The 25,270-nt window shown below is 41.6% G+C and overlaps 1 protein-coding gene across 1 annotated transcript; it reads right to left on the reverse strand.

The window, feature by feature from the left end:
- Positions 1-352: 352 nt before the first annotated feature.
- LOC308305570 (phospholipid phosphatase 2-like) lies at positions 353-25,002 on the reverse strand. The gene is made up of 6 exons (XM_080750382.1): positions 24,625-25,002; positions 7,495-7,646; positions 6,647-6,909; positions 5,652-5,709; positions 5,045-5,221; positions 353-1,526 (listed from the first exon to the last, which is right to left on the reverse strand). The coding sequence occupies exons 1-6, from the start codon at positions 24,683-24,685 to the stop codon at positions 1,383-1,385; spliced, it is 855 nt and encodes a 284-aa protein (XP_080606508.1). The 5' UTR covers positions 24,686-25,002; the 3' UTR covers positions 353-1,382.
- Positions 25,003-25,270: the final 268 nt, after the last annotated feature.

Genomic DNA, 25,270 nt, shown 5'->3' on the forward strand with positions numbered 1-25,270 from the left:
ATGTCACATCTATTTTCTGTTTTTTGTTCGACAAAGAGTAAATTGGCCATTAAAAGAGTTCAGCAAACAGCTGTAATGTGCAAAACAGCTGGATATAGACATGACACATACGTTTTATGATTTAAAAGTCCAAGGGAGAATTTTGAATCTTGTCATGAGAATAATCAGCCCAATTAAGCCAAAACAAAGAACATTGCTGTGGATGTGTGTGGAATTAACATTAACATTAATCAATGCACCTCCAAGGCTCTAAAAACCCTTTACTAAGCACATTGAACAATACTTGTGTTCATTTTCTCCTCTGGCTTTCTTGTACTTTCTTGTAATGTCAAAACAAAGTAGTGGAAATGCATACTTAAAAATAGTTTATTAGATAGTTATAATAAAGTAGAAATTGTTAGTACTGTACAGGTACATAATGGTACACATATATGACAATTTCAGCAGTCCATCACAACACTGGTATACAGTAGGCCTATATATCACTCACAAACATTAAAATGCAGACATGGCACAGAAAATAAAAAGTTTAACCTAAAGCTAAGGTGACAGGGCGTAGATAGGCTACAATCTATTTCCAGTGTAGACAATATCCGCATAAAATAACTGGAGTCTTATCAGACCGCCATCTACTGCTGAAACAAACCTAGATGGCAACAAATTGAGGAACAATCCCATGATTTAGTTGCTCTGTTCAAGGACAGAGAGATGGTTTTGAAATCTGCACATAAAATCGAACACATAAAATATCCTCAGTGTTAATTTAACTCTGAGATGTTGCTGTGTAGCTGTCTTTGGCAGTTTACTCATAGTTTAACATCATATCTTCATATTGGAAAATTACTATCAAGTAGCTTAAAACTATTTGTCTATAAAAACAAGTTAAGAAAAACAAAAGATTATAAAGGTTGCTCACTGTCAAATATTGAACATACTCAACTTATATAAATGCTACAGGTATAGACAAAATACTCATCTCACACACATTTGACACACAACCACAACATTCATGCAGACGTTTCGTGCACACAAAGTCACTCTGACGCCTGATATCGACTTGGTTGTGTGGTGCCGTCTCACACCGAAAATAGTCGTTCTTAGCATGGCAAGTTGTGAGCTCATAGATCTGCTTTTTCCGTGTAAGACACGATGCGCAACCAAATATAACTCAGACATTTAAGACACATACACAGTAGAACATTTGTTCGGGTTGATTATTAGGTACCTCTGATACCTGTAAAACGGTTCTGAAGACATCTTCAGGGTGTGTGTCACGATTGAAGGCCAGTGGTTATTGTCTTTATGAGTCCACGAGTTATCATGGATGTAGTGGTGCACAAAGCCGGTGCGTTGTCGTATGGCTGTTAGTTGTGGTAATGTGTTCATGCATTGTAGTTGTAGTGGTTTCCTTGTTGCGAGTCAGGGGCCTGCGGGGAGGGTTTACGTTCCAGGTGTTCATTCTCTGCCGGGTCTTCTCGTGTACAGTGAAGGGGCCGCTGCTTAAAGAAGTCTGAGACATAACGAACCTGAGAGGAGAGGACAGGAGTAATAACACTCCAGTGAGCAAGGTGGTACTGACCAGTGAGCAAGGTTATTAAAGGTTTGTATTTTGCCATTTTCTGACCAATTCGATTTTTCTACCATTTCGCATTTTCAAAACTCACTTTTTTTTTTACAATATACTGTAGATTTTGCCTGAAACTCATACAAAATCGGTACAAATTAACACTGGAGACCCAAAAACGCTAATGAAAAGAAAACAAGAATTGACACAGTCAATATATAAGCTGGTCAGATGGAAAAAAAAATGTTTTTTGGAAAAAAAAAGTTTTGAAAAAACTCGGGCGTGCTCAAACAACAGTAATAACTGCGTATTACCTTACTGTACTTTACTGTACTGTATACTGTACCTCACTGTACTGTACTGTACATATTCTGTGTTCTATATCTATTAAGTCTGTGTTCTAGATCTATGAATTTTGTCACTCCCCCCCCCCCCCGTGTGTGTGTGTGTGTGTGTGTGTGTGTGTGTGTGTGTGTGTGTGTGTGTGTGTGTGTGTGTGTGTGTGTGTGTGTGACTTTTACTTATAACTGAGTACATCTACAGTGCAGTATTGATACTTTTAAGATACTTTTAAAAAAACAAGTGTAAAACATTTGAGTACTTTTTCCAACAGCTACTTTCCCCCATAGCCTGGAGGACTCCTGCTAAGTTTACAGTTGCCATATAGCCTATTACTCTATAAATCTATCTGTGATGTCTGATTTTACTAAAACTAGCATGCTTATTAGGCAGTAGTGGGAAAAGTACTCGCATTCTTTACTTAAGTATCATACAAGTGGAAGACTTGTATTCAAAATTTACTTGAGTACAAGTATAAAAAGTTTGTATTGAAATGTACCAAAAGCAGAAAGTACGCATTATGCAGAACTTAATGTAACCAAGGTGTTCAAATAAGTGTATTGATTGTAGGCATTTTCCAAAATCTTGTGGTATTTCACTGCTACATATCGTTCTAAATATATGCTTTCTTGTCATTTAGTACAATGAATGTGTTACCGTGTCTCTAGAAATGTGCTCATTATTTGTGAAGATACTAACTGTAATTCTCAAAGACTCGCATTGGTTCATTCAGCACATCGTTTTTGCTCTGTTTCATTTGATATTAAAATGCAACTCGAATTAATCTACTGTGTGGACACTGATCAGATGACAGGAAGAAGCAGCTCATCAATGAATGTACTTTGTGTTGCTTTTGTAAATTGTGTAGGGTACGATATTTTCATGACTTCACACCAAAGCCCATATCATGGTCATAGAGTTAAATCATTGACAACTTGCATACTCGTTCAGTTCATATGTTAATGCAGATGGTATGCAGATGGTGTGACACATCACCTACTACAGCCTACAACGATGCCCAGGGCAACACTGCATATTGTCTATAAATGGCTCACAGTTTAAATAACGTACGGTTTATTTGGACAATCATCTGTAACAGATGAAGTATAATTAAATACGACGTGATTAACGTTTGTTTGACATCCTCATCACAATTACATTGGATGCATCGCGTTGATTAAAGTGAATGGCTGCTATAGTTTTGCTAGTTTTCATCACCTAATCACCTTCCTTTCATAACCTAATCTCTACGTTTAGAATTGAAAGAAGAAAAATAATGTTAATGTTAGTATGAAGCTAATTATAAAGCTTAAATGGATGATGATGTCAACAATGACTTGTGAAAATCAAAGAATGATAGCCGATCTACAAGCAATCATACAAACATTTTGTACTTTGATGCCAATACTTTTGTACTTTTACTCAAGTATAGACCTCTCTTTTCTTCTGTTTCATTTATCACAAGCAGGCTGGCCACAGGCACCGCCTCAGTGTGAAGGAATGGTGCTCCCTGCTGGACAAAATATTTCATTACAGCAGTACAGATCTGGAGGGCCTGGCCAATGGATCATGAGCTCGGTGACCATGTGACATGGACAGCCAATCGGCAAATAGGTCCCCTAGGTCCCCTGAATGTCTCAGGACAATGTAATCTGTTTAAAGAGCTGGTCCTGCTGACCAGCTAAAAATCTAATTCCAAGGCCCAATTGGTTCAAAGATTTTTTTTTTCAAATAATAGAACCGAACCCGGATGATTTCTCCCAATGACGTTCAACCAACACATACCAGTTAATGGAATCTAGCAGCTACTGTATGTTGCAGCCTACAATAAGAAGAGACAATGACATTACACGTTTTCACCTCAATAAAGGAGGAATCCATAATCACTTATGTCAAGGTACTCGATTCCATGGAGGTATAGTTTGATATAGTTTGAGCTCTCTGCTCTCCCAAGTCACTGAACTCACAACTGGTACTGGTCACCTTATTTTGCATTGCAGTATTCTGATCCCAGGTCAGCCTAATCATCATGAAGCACTGATTTTCTCTACTGATCATCATTACGGACTACGGGTCTTCATGGATCCACTCTGGTATTACACATAGTGATTAACCCCTAGTTTAAGAGCCAGGCACTAGTTTAAGACTTCTACTGGAATGAATCTAATTTGAATCACATTGAGGGTCCCCTAAACAACAGAAACAAAAGCGATTTTACTTTCACCATAAATGTCACTGTTTGTTGCAGAAACAATTTGTTTTCACCAAATTAGGTATGCCATTTGACTATGACCGTCAACATGGTTTTGAACCTTAAAAAAATATGTGGGAGCCATACCCCGCTATATATCATGAACAGAATAAATTAAAAAACAACTTAAAACAAGTTAAATTGGATTTGCATGTTGAGGGCCCTCTATAGAGCACACCTCTAAAAGTGCTTTAATTCACAAACACAAGTTCCCCCATAGTTAACTTGTGTCCTGATGGCTAACCCAGCCTGGCAGAGATCTGTGCTCTGAGGAGTGCACTAGTTTTTATTAGTTTCACCATTTGATTCTTATTATACTACTATGGCGGTTATGTGTCAGGGACAAGATTTAACAAGTTCAGAATAGGTATTGTGTAATAGAAACACCAAAGGCAGGTACACATCTTAATGAACACATGCACCAATACCTCCTCTTGCTTGTTGTGTTGACACATTTGACAACATTCACAAACACTAAAAGTTATTATATTTTGTGCATATTTGTATGCCATTTTTGTTTTCTGTTTTTTAACAACTAGTTTTAAGTTTAGTTTTAGTTAACTCCAATAATCTTGGCAGTGTGGATTTTCTGGCAAACTACAAGCACAATAAAATGCATTTAAATGTTATATGTCTAGATTAATTTTTGAAATAAATTACTCTAAAACCCATTTGGGGTAGAATTAAAGTACAGTACATTACACAGCATTCTAAGGTTGGCTGTATATCTTTATGTATGTAACCCTGTTTTGTCCCATGTGTTATGTCAAATGTGTGTATATACTGTATATGTTTTACATACTTGGCTGCTGTGTCGCAAGACAAATTTCAGTGCAAACTGACAATAAAGTACTAGACCATATCATATCATATCACACCCATATACTTACAGTGAGCACAGCGATGAGGGCTCCTTGAAGCATTCCCACCAACACATCGCTCCAGTGGTGTTTGTAGTCAGACACGCGTGTGTATGCTACGTACACAGCAAATGCCACCAGGAAGAACTGGATGGTGGGTCTGACCAGGCGTGTCCATTTGCCCTGCATACGCGCCTGTACATACAGCTGCACACAGTGATGGAAAAAGTGCCCAAATGTTTTACTTAAGTAAAAGTAGCAATACTGCAATATAGAAATACTCTGTTATAAGTAAAAGTCCAGACTTCAAAATGTACTTTAGTAAAAGCACAAAAGTATTGGCATCAAATGCGTTGCATTGCAACATGTTGTGAGATATGCTATTCTCCCCAAAGGGTCGCATTAGAATAAAGATGCTAGGGTTCAAGTGGTTAAAACTAAGAAAAAACAGGCGTTTATTGCTTTATTAGACACAGCCATTATTAGGACACTGAAGAGAGACGGGAAAATGGCGTAGCCGTAGAGACAAAGGCTCTTTAAGTTTCTACTGTGCAATCACAACACTGAAAAAAGGCATAACAGTAAAATGATTTTTGTCATAACATGGCATAACATGTCAAAATGATGTGACACTTACTGACAGAAAGAGCATGCAGTACATCCCAAATGAGGAGTGACCAGAGTAAAATGATAACCTAGGAAGGAAGATAGAGATGGGAGATCATTCATTATCTTTACAATACATTTTACATGTACGCCATGCTCTTCATACATACAGTACTTGAATAACATTCTAGTTGCTTGAGTACAAGTTACATTATTTCTTCATCACAGAATGTACATCATCTCTACAGTCATGTGATCAACACGGATCTGTGAAATATTTCATATTCCATCCTGATTGGCCAAGATTGGCAATTTGGCAGGAGTGGCTCGTTTTGAACAAAATGCCTCAAATCATGAATGCAGTGTCCGATTGCATGCACATTCCCAATAGGCAGAGGAAGAAATGCCACACATTAAACATCACACAAATCTATACACATTATCTCTATAGTCCAAGTGATCAAGACAGATCTGTCTGATTTTTCATATTCCATCAACAGTGCTGGCCTAAAACCAGTAAGACTCCCTAATTCGGGAGATAAGCGACCGTCATGTCGCATACAGAAACTTTAGAAGGCAATCGTAGCCAATCAGGAGGGAATGTGGGAAATGGGACAGATCCATGTTGATGACATGACTTTAAAGATACTGTGTACTGCTTTGCGTGATTTTAGGCCAAAATCTGTAGGAGCAGTGTCCAAAAATGTGTTTTGCAAAGATCAACCTGATGGTGGCGCTAGAAAAGGGCCATGTGAGAAATCAGTTGTGATTTGCCATCCAAGAGTGTGTGTGCAAAGTTTGGCATCGATAGGGCCAACGGTGGCAGAGATAAGAGTAGGGGCAAAAGTGTGACGTGACGTAGCCGGACCTTGCGAAGGCCTGTGCTCAGAGGAGCACCTTTTCCTAAGAGCAGCTTTTCCCATTATTGTTATCGTTATAAAATCCGGCAAACACAAGCATCTCCATAAAAGTATAGTTGTTTATAGTATAGAAATGCTTCTGCACCAATGAGTGATGAAATCATACCTGGACTCTGTGACATTGCGGGGGTTGCCGGTGCAGTTGATGTGCAGTATGTATCCATTGCAAACGCTTGGAGCACATACGGCGAGGAAGTTTGGGCGGGGCCGGCCTATGGTGAACTTGGCCAGGTCAGTCAGCGACTGGCTAACGGCAGCTCCAAACAGGAAGGTGCCCACCACCTTGTAGAGTGCTGCGAGGTACCGGTTGAACTGGGAGTTGGAGCGAAGTCGCTTTGTGTGCACCAGGTACGCCTCTCCCGTTGTGATCTGTGGAGTGAATTGGGGGTGGAAGTGATGAGGTGCAATTATATTATTATGTTATATTGTTTAGTAGTGTCTTGTGTGTCTTGGGTGTAAGAAGTGTGTACATGTGTGTGACTGTTACAGCGCTGTCAATAAATGTTTTCTATTATCTTTTAACATCGTTTCTGAGTCAAGGTTTGCTGATCTTTTGAGAGCTTCAATTCCGCTATAAAGTCCATAAATTAAGTAGGATTTCTACGTCAAAAGCACCGAAAATGCAGTGGTGATAATAATGGATGTTGCTAAGAACATTGTTGCTATCCTTATTTTCACAACACTCAGCACAATATAATTTCCCTAAATAATCACTTAATCGTCTCTGGTAAAGTTCTATTCATTATAAGTCATGTTTACTGTCTATTACGTTTGTTTGTGTCTTTGTTTTAGAGGCTATTTCTTTCCAGGGAGACTTTTATCTAGCTTCTAATTCCAATGACTAATAATGACTTTATTACAAACCCTTTATAAAGAAAAACAAAGACGCCAGGCAGAGTACACAGTAATTACGGGTCCATCATTACACTATCCTATGTAGCTGTTGGTACTCACAATGAGTATGGAGCTGCTGATGGTGACCGCCGCCATGCCCCCATGGGAGATGGTGTCCCTCTTGTACGGGTAGCTGATGCTTTCGTCATCACAGTAGATTCCCCTCTCGTAGGGGCTGAACATCACAGTGAGGATGACTGAGGGCAGGCCCGCTGGAGAGAGGAAGGGTGAAGAACAGAACGTCAGCGGTTCCACTTAGCCACCGTGACTAGAACATTGACACTTTGACAGACTCGACACATTAACACACAAATAGGGATGGGACGACAATTGTTATCGTGATAAAAAACACTTAATAATCGTATCGTGGAGATTTCGATTTATCGTGAAATTATCCTCCATCATGCACTGGGATCAATTCACCTTTTATTTGTGAGCTGAAAATCCTGTACTATTTAAACCCTCTATAGTTGGTAAAACGGACCTGGAAATCACGTACTTGATACAGCTGATCAACAAGCTCACAACACATTGCAACGCGTGAGTTTGTATGCTATTCTTTGGCATATGTTCCGCCCCAGGATAATGGATGTTGGGGATATTTTGATTATCACGATAATATCGTAAATCACAATTTCTTTGGTCACAATAATCGTGACATGAAGTTTTGATATCGTCCCATCCCGACACACAAAGTTCAAGGACCTACTTTGAGGGTGGTAAACAAGAGTGTTTGACCCCCAGCAGCAGAATCGGTAGCTCTCTCTCTAAAGGATGTTCTCATGAAACGGTACAAACCCAATAATGCATTTCTGTAACTTGTTCTGTGAGCAACACAATCCAATCTAATGTGGTTATCCAAATAAAGAGGGATGTACTGTCATGTGTAGCAACATTCATTTGCAAGTTAGATAAGGCTGTCATGCATTAGTCAGACTGGCACCGTGTCAGCAGAATATTACTGGCACGCAGCCCCGCACACATAAAGGAACCTCACAATAATAGAGGACCTGTGTGAGAACTTGGATAAAAGACACGGTCGAGCACGCCAGCTGTAACGATAAAGGAGTTACAGCACTAGTCTGCCACTAATGATGAATTGATGTTTGTTTGTTATCACTGTGAAAAATCATGACATGATACAGACATAAATAATACAGAACCAAGGTCTCCCCCCCCACCCCCAGGCCCCCACATACACACACCCGTAGTACCGTTGCAACATACTGTACTACTTGCAAAAGATTGACCCTTTTATAGTAATATAAATAGCAGGCTACCCTTTTCTCAGATAAATTTGATTTAGGTAGTATAGTCAGGGGAATACCAGAAAAGTCGCCCTCTTTCAAAGTCGCCCCAGACTCGTTTCCCAACGGGTCTGTGGCCTTAAGCTAGATGCAGACTAAAATCAAATCTGTGCTTCTGGGGGTCCCTGGAACAAAAAAGTTTGCAATAGGGGTCCATCCGTGGAACAAAATATTTTGAGATGGGGGTCCACGGCCAAAAACACATTTTGGGGGTCCTTAACCACTGATAGGCACATTCTATAATGTCTTCTAAATCATAACAATTTTCTGAAAAATAAAAAACGTATGTTGCCATCAGTGTTTCTCAAACTTTGTCATGTGAAGGACCCCCAGAATGATACGTATTTGGCTACGGACCCCCATCACAAAATATTTTGTTCCAGGGACCCCCAGAAGCAAATATTTGATTTGAGTCTATTCTGCATCTAGCTTAAGGCCACAGACCCGTTGGGAAACGAGTTTGGGGGCGACTTTGAAAGAGGGCGACTTATCTGGCTACCAGTCAGGGTAACTAATAGTTTTTTGCAAAATCACAAAAGCCCCTTGGGAAGTCCACCCAACTGAGGGCAGAGCAGAGTTCAGGGCAAATCCATCAGTTCTGCGTTGACAAGTCACACGCCACTCTGCCACGACATACTGTAGGGTCTCAGGAAGCAGCCAGAGACGCTGACAAAATAATCTATTGGCCAACAGGGCGTCAGGGCAGGAGGTCTTATTGTACCAGGGACGAGCAGAGAATGTTAGAGAGGCAGGGGCTGACATTTCTAAAAGGGCCTTTTGGTGGAAATATCGAAAATAGCAGACCTCCAAGCTCACAATGCGCTGCGACACGTTGTTTGAGGTCGGCTATTTTCGGTGCTCTCTTGAATGCTGCCTTCAGGTATGGCATGGAAAGAGGGCATTTGCATTTCTTTCACCATAGTAAAAACTGAGTTCATGGTCTGGAGAGGGCACTTTTTACAGACGGATAAAAGGGCAGGGGCTCAAGGCCCCTTTGATGTCTATGTGTGCACGTGCCTGTATTGTACCAAACAAACACGGAGAGTGTTTGTCACCAGCTCAGCTCAGTGAGGAAGGCTCAGCCTCTAGAAGCAGCATCCCCTTCATCTCTCCCCACAGAGGAAGCTGCTGTCACCATGGATACACTGCTGGGCAGAACAGCCTTGACCCATGACCTTGGCGCAGCGTTTACAGAGTCAAGGGCCTGGGAGCCAAAGACTTGACCGGACGGATGTACAGCCCTCAATGTAAGTGTGTCACACAGAGAGATACACACTGACACACATATTGTAGACACAGACGCAGGCCTACTGGTCAGGCATTGCCACATAGGCATTGATGCCTGACGACGTCGCCAGTTCGATTCCCGATCCGGACGACCTTTGCCGCACGTCACTCCCTGTCTCTCCCCCCATTTCCTGTCAGTCTACTATCCTATCCAATAAAGGCATAAACACAAAGGACACAGACGCACACACTCACTTCACAAAATGAGCCTTCTTTTTCTTCCCCATTTAAAATGAACACTACAGTGTGCATGCATATATGTCCAACCAACCACACGTTTGTGCAAAAAGAAAAAAAAAAGAAAAGAATAGTGGAAAATATTATTTTCCCTAATTTCGTAACTTTCATATATTCAATCATCTGAAGTCAGAGTTGCTTAAATTTCCACAGTCAGTGATGATTTGGGATCCTATGGCATCTGCTGCTTCCAATGCTTTTTTACATAATATTCTAATTTTTTTGAGACAAAGCTGTACATGCTGTAAGGGGTTCAGATAACCATGTATTTATAGTGTCATCATGTGAAATTCCCTCAAACTGTTCTCTCACGGCAGAGGTCCTGTTATTTCTAATTCCTCCACCCCCATCTTCTTCACATGCTTGTGAGGAGAGAGACAAATAGAGGAGAGGGAGAGAGGGGGGCAGAGACAGGGAAAGAAGATACAGTAACTTTAGGTTTTTTGCACTCTAGTTCTCCGATTAGCATGAGTGAGTGTCGCAAGTCCAAGTTCCAGAGTGACGCAGAGGGAGCCCAGACAAAAGCTAAGGTCCAGACTGGCACATTGGCACCAAGCGAACATAAACCTGTCTCTTAAATCTGAACAGGACAATAGCCAAGCTCTACTAGCTTGATGTCAGGAACTTTCTACACGAAGCCTTTAAATAGCCTTCCTGTTTTTATGAACTATTCACTGTTCTGCTGTCAGTTAATGAGTGTGACGTGGGCGCGTGAACTGTGTATTTGTTCGTCAGAGTGTGTGAGCACTGGAGCTTTTCGGTTAGAGTGTGAGTCGTGGATTTATTTCGGTCATGCCTCAGTGAGGCTCTCAACATATTGTTTCCTTCCTGAAAAGAGATGTGCCACCTGCTGTGACAGGCAAGAACACACACGAAAACATCTTCCAGACAGGTAATTTTAGCAAGAAATTTCCAGAATGATGTCACTGTAGAGTGAGCACATGAAAATGTGTTTTTATGTGTGTAGAGTTCCCATTCCCAAGTCTGAGCTCATATATATTGTTGAAGTTAGGATCAGGTGTGAAGACTGTGACTGTGACCATTATACTGAAGTCTCCCCACTTCTACTTCTCCTCTTCCTCCCTCTGGCCGTGGGCTCAGTGTTAGTCCTCTCCACCGACGTTGCAAAGTGGAAGCGGCAGAAATCCTGCTAATACTAAATCGTGGTTTTGGGTTTCAACCGCAAGCAATTCACTGAACACAGAGATGCTTTTCTCTAGGGATTATACAGGATATAGTTCTCACCCATATTAGAGGAGGACATGGAGTTGGGTTTCTCACGGAGGCCCATAGGCCTTCCAGACGGCCCAGTGCAATGAAAATCAATTGCATTCCACTAATGTTTCATTCATTAGAAGAAGGAAATCCCCAAAAGATTTGTCTTCTCAGACAAGACCAAGTCTTATTTATCACAGTGTGTGGCCAAATACAAATCTATTAGATGATGTTCCTTAGCATCAATAACAATGGCAGAATCAATACAAGTTGTAAGCTTTGCCATCATGTAGATGTATTTAGACCTAAGGCCGACTCTAAAAACATCTCCTAAAACCTCAACTAAGGTTTCTGAAAACCTTCAAATTTGTATTCAAAAAATGTAAAATAAAGTAACCAGGTCTAAATGGTCTTAAATTTAGTGTTACAGTTCCAGTTTAATCACTTACAATTTCCCTTCTTTATTCTGTGTCAGTTCTCTCTGCTGCTTGGATAAAACTGGTATCACGACCCGAAAAATGGAACACCAACGTGAAACCAGCCCATGTCTCTGGTCAGCCATGCTCTCCCAGCAGGTCAAGCATGCATTGGGCTCTTCTTTGAAGTATGGGGCAATTAGTGTTTGTTCTGCAGGGTGCAAGGATAACATTTAGATAAGAGAGGGCTTGTTTGACACAGCTAGGTCCCTGGTGATTTGGGATGTGGGTGGACCGAGGCTTGTGTTGTGCACACATAACACACGTCCATACATGGACAAACGCATGCGCACGCGCACCATTACCATGTACAGTAAGTAGTACACTTGTTTACATAAACACAAATTTATGTGCCTCTTTGCGTGTGCGTGTGATGCACAAAAATAATTTCACAACAGAGGAACTGAAGGAAGTCAATTCCCTTTCATACTGCCCACGCTCCAGTGCCATCTCTTTTGGTGTACTCTCTGGGGGCAGAGCCCATAGAGAGAGTTCCTATTATCTTAGTGGAGCAGCCTGTTTTTATGGTGTGTATTATTCCAGGGGGCCTGGTATGTTTTTATAGGCCTCTGGTATAAACCCCAGAGGCTGGGCTGAGCTGGTAGAGATGGAGAAAGGCCAGGAGAGAGAGACACAGATAAAAGAAAAATGACCACGAGTAACGATAGAGCTCCTGACAGATAACCAGCAGTCTCTCAGATGGAACACTCTTGTAGTGACGACAGCGGGAAACATTTCTGTCCCGTGCCGTGGTGGAAAATTATAGTGTCTTCCTTATTTCATTCCAGACAGTGTAGTTGTAACAATTGAGGATATGTTTTTTACTGTTTGACAATGGCAAGTTGGAGACTGACAAACACTAGAGAATAATTATATTCTTTCCTTGAAAGTGACTCATGCATACTGGCACAGTGACACACACACACACACACACACACACACACACACACACACACACACACACACACACACACACACACACACACACACACACACACACACACACACACACACACACACACACACACACACACACACACACACACACACACACAGAGTGTTTCTATTTGGAAACAAAACAGACAGGATGACCAGAGAGCAGATAAAGGAAGCAGAGAAAGTATTGTTTTACACTTTCACAATCGCTTCTGGCAGCAGCATTGTGTCTGATTCCTCCATGAGAAAATAAACATGGTGGAATTTGGGATCGGACACAAGTACAACTTCCCCTTGACCTCTGACCTGACAGGAAGTGGAACAGTTCCTGAAGTGTTTGAGATAAGACGTGTTGGCCCTCGTCACCACTGTCACAAAGCTGCCACATCCAACGGCGACAACAGCAAATGACTGTGAACCTCTCAGATCACAGCCACCCCGTCGCCAAGGCTGAACACCTTTGGGAAATGAGTAAATGGACACTATTTATATTTTATAGTAAATGGACTGCATAAAGCGCCCTTCTCCAAAGCGTCTTAAGTTACGATGTGTTTCACAATCACCCACACCCCACATATTCACACCATCAGAAGCAGTTAGGGATTCAGTCTTTTTCGAGGACACTTCGACATGCAACCAGGAACTATAGGGATCGAACCACCAACTTTCGATTCCAACACATCCTGAGTCACAGCGTGTAATCACTTATAGGTAGAGCGACACAAACCTTCCTTTAAAGTCGGACTGAAATGGTCATTTTATTTTGAAGTATCAGTCTGAAACGGAACCCTTTGATTTTCTGAACCAATCAGAAGGGACCAGCCCTTCAGGTGATGGGACGGTAAAATCTGACTCAAGCATCACGCCATGCCTAATGTTTGTGTTTGACTTTGCAGCCATATTAGCCTGCAGACAGCAGGCAGAGGGAGATGGCCAGTCGGCCTGTTGTGCAGAATGTTTGTTACCAAGTTTCTTATTATTCTAACCTAGATTGTTTTCAGATACATATTTTAGTGTGCTGATTAAGTTTACAATGACTAATACTGGACGTCATCCTAAATGACATTCAAAACGGAGAAGCTCTGTAATTAAAATCAGCTGTATTTGGTGGAACGTACAGCTATGGGAATCAAACAGATGAATGTAATCAAGGTTCATGTACAGTATATTCAGTAAAGTCTTGCTATGTCATCAGCACGTTTTTGTTCACAGGAAATAATTACGTTTTTGCTTTTTATGGACTTGATATACTTGGACTGATATAAAAATACACAAAAATTGTTTATTTTCTCTTTTTTTGGCATCTAGTGTTGGTAATGCCCATAATGTTTACCACAGATAAGCTGATGAATCGATCATGGTTAAAATGGAGTTTGAAGTTACAATGGAAGTGTATGGGGAGCGGCCCTGGGCCTGGAGGGCCTGATAACATTTACATCAAATATCTAAATATTGAATCAAGCACATTAAAAACTGTTCAGGGTGTTCATAAAAGCCTGATTAGACGATAAAATGACCAAAAGTTATTTTGAAAGTGAAATACCCCTTTAAGCAAACCTTCCTCTCAGCATGCACCCAAATCTACTGACTTTACACACCATAGTTGTAGCGAGCACAGAGGTACTCTACCTCAAGCAACTTGTCTATTCTCTCTATAGATCTCTCCCTCCCTCCATCTCTTTTCACACAGGAATGTAAGGGAGCACAAGTCAACAACACTTCCCACTTCACACTGACACATACTTGGCAGAAACAGACTGTGTGTGTCGGTGTGTGTGTGTGTGTACTTGTGCGCACATTTTGTCAATAAAAGAGTTGGAGAGTAAAACGTTACAAATAGCGCATAAATAACGGTCCCCTGGGACGAAGTGCAGCAGCTGGTGACATCGATCCTTCATTGTGTCCCCATGTCCCTTGACTTGGCGTCCCCGGCCAGCTGTGGTGCAACTACAGTATATACAAGTGTTGAGACATCGCAAAAGCATAATCTCATGTTGTTGCTGCTGTGATTCACATGATGTGGCTGGATGCAGTAAATACGCTTTGAAATAGACATATTATATATTGTAATATATTGGATGGATATTATATATTGTATTAATATTGTAAATATTGTACTCAAATTATACACAAACGTTCAAAAATACATTATAAGCCCCATTTCAAATATAGTGGAAATAGCCGATCTACAAGCACACAGCTGTCTTATTTACGTGAGTATACACTTTGCAAATATTTAGCAAATATCTAAATGTTATTTTTGTTATTTAAAAAAATACATTTAAAACTAGGGCTCAAGTGGTTAACTCCACTGTCAAGAGGGTAAACCAAATGGGCTTGCAAGGGTTTAGGATTACATGAGTCGATGGCGTGAGCTTAGTTGACTTTAGCATATTTGGTGTTCACCAATGTCAGCACGCAGAGTCTGGAAGGTATAAAAGAACCAACTTTGGTTAACCTGGCAGAGAGGCCTACAAGGAAAACATTTTTCAGAAACCAACAGTGCACTTATTTTTACACTGATGCATGTGGAGGATTGCAATCACAAAATAGGTTTTAACAGATTTCAAAGGTGATCAGAATTACAGTGTGTGTGTGTGTGTGTGTGTGTGTGTGTGTGTGTGTGTGTGTGTGTGTGTGTGTGTGTGTGTGTGTGTGTGTGTGTGTGTGTGTGTGTGTGTGTGCGCGCGCGCGTGTGTGTGCGTGTGTGTGTGTGGTGTTGACTCTATACAGCAGACAATCGGAAGGTTTAACTGTAAAACAAGCCCTTCTCTAGAGGTATATCATATGATGGTACTACCGGTATGTAAGCAACCTGACACCATCTGCCTTTGTAAGATGCTGTGGCTGTAACTGACACGTGCCTATTATCTGGCACCCGAACAAATCACAACCAACAGCAGGAACTACACAATATTGATCAACTGATGAAATCGGGACAATATTTGTATTTGTGTATCGGGATGCAGATACAGTATGGTAGATTTGTTTCACAAATACTTTTGGGTTCAGTTTTGGTTCGTTTCAAGATACACATCGTTGATGAAGTTGTTGATTTTCACTATTCTACTGCTGTAAACAACAAGAGTGATTAAAGTGTGTAGAATGAAAGGCGTGTGCCCAGATAGAAGATGCCTTTTAGGCCAGGTAGAGAGTTCACTTCAATAGTTATGGACTAGACCTTACCCGTTCGAATATATGTGCTGCACAATATGTGCAGAGTGTGGGTTATGGGGAAAGTAACTGTAACTGCATGGTGCGTGCGTGAGAATATGTGGGAGCATCATAATGTAAGGAGCAGCCCATCGAGGAGTGTATATTTATGATGGATACAAATAATTTAACAGCAAAATTAGGTGAATAGAAGTATGAGGATGTATTTGCTCCACATAATTTTTCTATACCCGTTGGAAGATGAGACACACATCACCCGTTGCATGCGTGACCCATGCAGAGAGAGAGAGAGAGAGAGAGAGAGAGAGAGAGAGAGAGAGAGAGAGAGAGAGAGAGAGAGAGAGAGAGAGAGAGAGAGAGAGAGAGAGAGAGAGAGACTGCAACATTCCTAACTGTGAGAGAGGTGTGTGTGGGCCCGGGGCTACAGATCCCATGGCCTGGAGGAACGGACCGTAACCCTGACAACAGGCTGTAGAGCTGTAGAGTGAAGAAACGCTAATAAATAGCTAGAATTTGGGAAAAATGAAATTCGGGCTCCGTCACCGTGTGTATAATGCTAATGGCCAATGCCATGTTAAATTTGAGATCAGTCGCTGAAGCGAGTGAATAGATAATGCATTTTGTGACCTACTGACTGACTGACTGACTGACTGACTGACTGACCTCTCTCTCTAATTATAGTATAGATATCAGAACCTTTGAGAGAGAGAGAGACAACTGGGCCATGATATCAGCCTCACGGACCTTAAAAGTCCAAAATCGAGGTGTGGATGATGTAAATTACTCTGGAGCCATTGATTCTGGGCCATTGTTAGGGCTGTCACGATTATGACATTTTACATGACGATTAATTGTCACTCAAATAATTGCGATTAACGATTTAATTGTGTTTTTGTCGTTGACAATTACATTCCTGTTTGGCTTGTAGGCTTTGAAGTTGCACATGGCAGATATGACACATAAACCAAATATACAAAGAAATGAAGGACATATTTGACAACTAGCCGATGCGGCGCGTTATGAGCTTGTAGATCTGCTATTTCCACTATTTTTTTAATGTTTGAACATATATAAACATTTTTCAACATGTAAACGATTATGACGATATTGCGATTATGTCAAATAATTGTGATTAGACGAGTATGTAATAATTGTGACAGCCCTAGCCATTATGCTCTTGTCTCATAAGTTATGACCCCCCACCCCTCCGAGTATGACATAAGAGCAAAATGGCTGCCTTGTTAACATTGTCAACTGAAACAGCTGAATGATAAAAAAAACTGATTGGATACAGATGAATTCCGCAAGCCCGAAACAAAAAGCAGCAACAGCTGTGGTCTGAGAGATTGCAGCTCTTCAATGTGTCATAATGTACAAATAAGATGAGATAAACATGCGAGTAAAGGCCCATGGCCAACGATTGAACTCGGTAAACAAGTGGAAACAGAGAGTTACCCTAAAAGGCAAGACAAGCCCTATGAATCTTTGACAGACCTGAACGGAGCACATTATTTGTTTGCAACAGTTGGGCTGCTCCCTGCAAAACATGGTGTGTGTGTGTGTGTGTGTGTGTGTGTGTGTGTGTGTGTGTGTGTGTGTGTGTGTGTGGCATGTGTTGTGTGCTTGTTCCTTTGTGTGAAAAGTCAAAAATGTATGTGCATGTGTGTTTAAGCATCCTTTGTGTCAAAAGTATAAACCACATTATGTGCAAGGGTGTAAACATGTCTCTGCGTGCATGTGTGTGCGTTTATGGGTCCGTCCTTTGTCAAGTCTAAACTTTATGTGCAGTTGTGCAAACTGTGCGTGCGTGTGTGTGTGCGTGCGTGCGTGTGCATGTGTGTGTGTGTGTGTGCGTGTGTCCGAACAAAGACGACAGGAGAGTGAGAGGGATGAGGGATGTGTGGAAAAGAGCGAGAAAACGACAGAACGAGAGAAATAATGTCACAGAGAAAAACACATTAAGTGTGAGAAACAGACACCCAAGGACTGCCAAAGGAGACTCTTTGGGGGAAGAATGAGAGAAAGGGTGAGTCAGCAGCTAGGACGTGACAGAAATATATTCACATTAATAAGGGAAACATGAGAAAATCTGCGAACTAAATCGTTACCAAGAAATTTCTTCACCAATGTGTTTCTAAAGGTGTGTAATAATATGTACTAAAAGGTTGAAATTCAAGTCCCAGGGGAAACTTCATAAAAAACTGATGAAAGTGTGTATCGCATTAACCTAAAAGATACAAAAAATAAATCTGCTTTCAGTAGCATGTGAGGGGTCAAACTAGGGGTTTTTCATTATGCTGAATCCATTGCAAGCATTTGTTTTGCACGAAGAACATTCCTTGGGCTAAAAACACCCCCACAAAATGATGGTTTAGTGATGAGTCATAACTTTTCCAGTTTTGTGGGGGCCATTTGTAGCCCACGGAATGTTTTTCGTGCAAAACAAATGCTTGCAATAGATTCAGCATCATGAAAAAACCCTAGTTTGACGCCTCACATGCTACTTAAAGCAGATTTATTTGTATTTTTTTCCCTGTATAGTAAGGTTAATGGGATACACACTTTCCCCCGGGAGTTGAATTTCAACCTTTAGAAACACATTGGTGAAGAAGTTTCTTGGTAACGATTTAGTTCGCAGATTTGTCAAATATCGGATAAAAATCCCCTTATTACATAGCTGATGAATGAGAGAGATGGATAGAGAGAGACAGAACATGTTAGTGTAGGCTAACAGTATGAATAGCATGGGGACAGGGTTATATAAAAAGGGCAGAGAAGCGTTGAATAAGAGGACAGCGAAAAAGACAAAAGAGAATGACAGAGTGTCATAGGGAGGGAGGGGATTGGAATAAAAGAATGAGTGTGCTCCAGAGATCAGTTACAATTTGGAAACTCAGCACATTCCATCCATATCAATCTGCTGCCACACTGTGAGGAAACCCAGAAAGGAACACACACACACACACACACACACACACACACACACACACACACACACACACACACACACACACACACACACACACACACACACACACACACACACACACACACACACACACACACACACACACACACACACACACACACAAAGCAAAAAAAACAAACTAAGGCCTGCCTAGTGCCTACAGACCGTAGCAGATTATCAATCCCAAGGGAGACCAACACTAACAGAAATAGGGCGTAGGTGGGCATCAAGGGACAGGAAATCTTAACCAATTTGACCCTGGTGTCCCAATTCCGGCATGTCATTGTAGGTGAAATGAAAAGAATACTGAAATAATTTGGATAATTGGTTAAAGAGGTGGTGCCATAGTTTGTACTTTTTCTGTTTTGTATGTGTCTATGGGGTTAACATTATTCTAATAGATCCCCAGGTATAATACGCAAACATGTCTTCCCTGTGTACTTTTGGTTACTTCCTGAAAGCTGAAAGCCTCTGAGTCAAAAGGCCCAGTTGAAATACAACGATATAATGACATCACAATATCATCCCCTCCCCTTTTTAGAAAATCACGGCACCCCATCTTTAAGTGGTCGGTGATGGATTGACTGAAAAATAAAAGACAGTGTTAACTGACATCAGTGATGGGATTTGTGTAATCCTGTAGGATTAATCCATGTCTGATTCACCTTTTCTCTAGTCATGAAGTTATATGTTCAAAGAACATATAACTTGTGGGTAAGTGTAATTTCTAATAAATCACAATATGACTGAGGGGATCAATTCATTCTTGACCGATTCATTCTTCCACCTCAGAAACATAGCCAGACTCCGTCCCACACTCAACCTGCCAGATGTCGAAAAACATGTTCACGCCTTTTGTCTTCTCAAGGCTTGACTACTACAACATACTTCTCATCAAGAGCATCCAGAAGCTCCAGTACATTCAGAACAGTGATGATAGGATCCTGATGAGAGTATGGATTCTGTGGAAATATGAACATATCACACGCCCATGCTCCATTAGCTACACTGGCATCCAGTCTCCTTTAGGATAGAGTAAAAAGTCTCCCTTCTTACCCATCAGTGCATCCACAGCAACGCCCTCTCCTATCTAAAGAAACTCATCAAACCCCTGACCTCCACCAGCTCCCTCCACTCTGGAAACTCAAACACGCACAAAAAAAAAAAGAAAGAAATTACGGATCTCCAGCTGCGGAATGGCCTCCTTGACCAACTGAGAGCACCACAGTCTGTTGAAGCTTTTAAAAGGGGACTAAAAACCTTTTTAACAAGGCATTTGCCTGGATGGACTTGATGCCCCATAGCTCAGGGGTAGAGATAGAAACCGTCATTAGAGCACGAAGGGTTCCCAGTTTGAATCCGGGCTCCCCCTGAGTTAATGTCGAAGAGTCCTTGAGCAAGACTCTGAACGACTGAACCCCTAGTTGCTCTCGGTGAGCAGGTTGGTGCCTTGCCTGGTTTACTCCGCCATCGGTGTATGAATGTGTGTGTGTGAACTGTGAATGGGTGAATGCAATGCACAATCTATGTAAAGCGCCTTGGATAAAAGCGCTATATAAATGCACCATTTATGCTTTGTGTGTTTTTAAACTTTTTCTTAGCTGTGTAATAGTTGACCACTGATCTGAATTTCATTAATTTCTTTGCTTTTATTTGAATACTTTTTTAATCACACCCCACCTATGCTATCTGACCATGTTAAGTGGTCAGATGGGTGGCCTGTGTCCTTGACCCAAGACACTGGGTGCTGCTTGTCTGCGCACTGCTCGGGGCTGTTAAGTATGACATCATTTTGTAGGCAGAGGAGAATTTCTGCCCCCAGTTTCCGTGAATCTTTTTACTATTTTTACTATTTACACATTTTTCTTCTCTTTGTTGTTGAAAGGAAAGTGTTAGAATTATACTTTAGTCGTTATTTTTGTCTCAGATCTGTTGAAATAGCGAGGGACAGAAAATGCTCTGGGGGCAGAGTTCTCCTACACACACACACACACACACACACACACACACACACACACACACACACACACACACACACACACACACACACACACACACACACACACACACACACACACACACACACACACACACACACACACACACACACACACACACACACACACACACACACACACACAGAGAGAGCTGGTTAAACATGTTGCCTCATGCTAGATGCAGAATAGATGTGCCTCATGCTAGATGCAGAATAGATAGTAGATACACCATAAAAATGCTAATATACAGCATACGATTTGTGAAAGTGACAAACGGGCTTCACAGTTATGTCAGGTGTGTTCATATGCTTATGGTGATGCGATTTCAGATCAATTGCTCCAGCCACCGAGGAGAAACGCTGTGACAGACAGACAGACAGACACTCACTCACTCACTCACTCAGACATTCGCAAAATTATAGTATAGATATATTGACAATTTTGTCAAGAAATAAAAACGAGAACTAAAGAACTAAAAGACAAGTCATTTTATGTTTGGTTGCACTCAGGTCTTGCACTCGGAAAATAGCCGATCTACAAGCTCACAATGCATCGCGGCACGACGCGTTGTGAGCTTGTAGATCGCCTATTTTCAGATGCAACAAAATGTGTAAAATTAGCCAAAAAGACACCATCAAGGCTCGCCAAAAATGTTTTGTCAACAAACAACTAAAAACGTTTCAGATGACTAAAATATGACTATAAAACTAAATCGCATTTTATTCAAAAGACTACAACTAAAACTAAATCAAAAATGTGCTGCCAAAATCAACACTGCTTACAAGGAGGATGCTGGCTAAAACAAAACTAACTCTCCCTCTCTCTCTCTCTCTCTCTCTCTCTCTCTCTCTCGCAGATGCCTCCAGTATGACGGTTGAACCTCAGAAGCGTGGCCGTGGCCGTCCCAGGAAGAACCCTGTCTGTCTGCCCTCCCCTGCGCTGCAGTGTCAGTGTGTGGTGAACCAACCTCAGAAGTGCAAACCTGGCCGTCCCAGAAAGCATCAATGTGGCGGTGAGTCATAATTCTAAATAATTCTCAGCCCTGATTTACAGTTGGCGCGTAGCGCACTCACAACCAGCAGATTGTTTGATCTACAAGGTCATATCGGGATCACGCAACGCTATATTTTAGCGGTAATTACGAGACGATTTCACCTAAATTATTACAAAACAGCAGTACCACAGAGAAATGGGAATACATGTAAAATTAGATATAAACGTTTTTACTTGTTTTATTTTCAAGGCATTAAATTCACTGGCCCAAACGGGCAAGTCCCTGGTGAGTTCTGGTGGCCCTGTCACTCTAAAAAGTACATCCGGGCCAGAGGGCCATTTATAATGTCGACCCCTGGTGTTATGGGATGTACAGTATATTCTCAATGTCATTGTAAATGAGAGCTTCCTCTTAATTGATTTGTTGGGTTAAAACAAGATTGAATGAACGACAGACGGACAGACGGGTCAAATACAGAGGATACGTTTTATGTTATTTCATCCTGGATCCTAAGTCAGAGACTTGGACTTTGGAAATTCATGTTTGTCTTCTTCCACATGAACTCTTTTCATGAGCGGAAGTGGACCAATGCAAACATGTTCACGCGCGCCCACACACAGTCATGGGAGATAAAAGGGTAGCCATTATCATTCCTCCCTGTCATTCACCAGATGGCTCCACAATTCGCACGCACGCACACACACACACACCTTTCTGGGATACCTTCCACAGTTTCCTAAACACAGGTACTGTATAGAATCTGTGATTCACAAATCAAGTTTTCAGTCAGTGGAAAGGTTATACCAACCTGAATGAATTATAAGCACACTAAATGCCAAACAATAGCATCTCACTTCACAAATCATTTGTTTATACCTTTTTTTTAATAGAAAGTTAAGCTAACAAATTGCAATTTACTTTTCTGTTCATTTTTTTCATCATCTCTATCACCCGCATTGTGTGGATAGATGTGGAAAGATGCAGAAAGAGAGAGACTTTGTCCATCCCAAAGTAAGTCCTAAACATGCAGTTTTTCAACTCCTGGGCAAGTTGGAACAGATCGGTAATAACAATACACATCTCACTCACTCACTCACTCACTCACTCACACTCACACTCACACTCACACACACACACACACACACACACACACACACACACACACACACACACACACACACACAGAGAGAGAGAGAGAGAGAGAGAGAGAATTGTTCTCTTCTCACCTGAAGTCTAAGAGCCAGAGGGTACATGTAAATATGGGAAAAGGGTCATGAGAACAATGAAAAAGAGGCCATGCGGATAATGCCTGAACTGCTGTGCAACTTAACTTCCCTTAACCAAATAACCACTAACCATAGACACAGACAGACAGGATGGGTCAGAGATGGACAGGTAATTTAGGCTACATACATGCATACTGTACATAGGCTTAGGCTACTGTAAAAAGCCTCTCATACATCTCAGTTCATAAGATAGGCTACATTAGCAATTCCTAAGTCTAAAGTGGGCTGCAGCTGAACGCCCTTTCATAGTGCCAAATAACTTTCAATGCTTGTTGCTATAAAAAGATGCGTCATCTCATTTGGCTGAACCATCCAACCACATCTTCACTTCTGCTCCTTGATGACATCAGCATAACTCACAAATCATTACTGATGATCAATAATAAGATTCTTGCCACAGCTCTGGGTGTGAACTGTGAACACACACCAAAGCAATTTCATGTCACTCACTCAATGTGGTTCTTGTGAAAGACATGTGGCCTGTTTTAACAAGATATGACTGACACTGACATCCAATATTCAGTACAGGTGTTACTATAAGCACTGAATCACTACCACATCTAGATATATTATCCTGACCCGGGCCGGGGACCCCATAGCACAGTGGTTCTCAAAATTTTCCTGTCAAGGACCCCCAAATTGAAACCTACTACTTACTAGCCAGTGGACCACCAAAAGATATGCCAGCCAGGGACCCCCACAAGAGAAGGTTTTTACAGCAATGATTCCCAACCATCTTAATTTCAAGGACCCCCAGTTTGACATGCATTAGACTTCACTAGGGGCTCCTATATAATGGCATTTCTATCTCTGAGACCCCAATTTAAATAGTAAAATCAATTTAACTCGAAGAGTGTACAAATGGAACCAAATTCCAGTTCCATTTGTACACTCTGAGTACATACACAAGGGTCCATTTGGTTCCTACAGTAGCTATCATTTAGCCGGGGTCCCCCTGGAACTCCCTCAAGGACCACTTTGAGAACCAATGACATAACATACAACTTGTAACTGGTGGGTCTTTTCCACGTGGAAAGCCCAAACGTTAATTTACGGACAGGAGGTGACTCAAGTCACCTTTGGAATGCTTGCAAGTTGCAACCTAGGCTATATAGTAGCCTATAAATCGTCTGTCTGCAATTTTGCAGTTTGTAAAGTTTGCAAGATTGACGTTGCCTTTAAAAACATAATTATGTCTATACTTATTTTTTAATAAAGCAGGATCACGCACGATAACGCTAGACATATGACACGCATTTAATCTCAGCCATGTTGGCAGCAGGAGAAAACTAAATGTTGCTTAGGCTACTTACCAACGAGGACACAAAGGACATCCACCACAATCAACATATTCTTCTTTCCCTGCTCTGTCATGGTGCATGTGTTGCCGTTTTCACTTTCATATATAAATTAAAAAGAGGAGCTGCGGTCTGGCAGGTGTATTAATAAGCCAAATTTGAACGAGGTGGGGGGAGAGAAAAAAGAAAAAGTCAAAGAGTAACCCGATTTGCTCGTTCTTCCGGCTCCACTCCTCTACCTGTCCTACTCTGTTTACTCCTCTTGTCTAGGTGAGAACAGGGGACGGGCTTCCCACACGACAGCAGCGCAACACCGCGGCGTCCTGCTCGGCTGCTTCACGCACAGAAACGTGCTGGTGGTGGTGCTGTGCTGGTGGTATGATGGTGGCCGGGGTCGTGGTGTCGTGTTGATGTTGTCCACATTAGACTCTCCCCCACGTTTGACAGATCCAGAGATCCCTCCTCCTCCTCCTCCTCCCTGAAGAGTTGTCGGAGATAGGCGGGACCGTACCTATGTTCCCCAGGTTCTATGCTCCCCACTTACCCCCATACAAAAAGTTCTATGTTCCCCAAAAAAGGTCCTATGTCGCCCAGGTTCTGTGTTCCCCACCTTACACCTACCCCCACAAAAAAGGTTCTATGTTCCCTGCTAATCCAAAAA

This window comes from Nannobrachium achirus, assembly GCF_963921795.1.
Source record: "Nannobrachium achirus genome assembly, chromosome: 20".
Taxonomy (NCBI): domain Eukaryota; kingdom Metazoa; phylum Chordata; class Actinopteri; order Myctophiformes; family Myctophidae; genus Nannobrachium; species Nannobrachium achirus.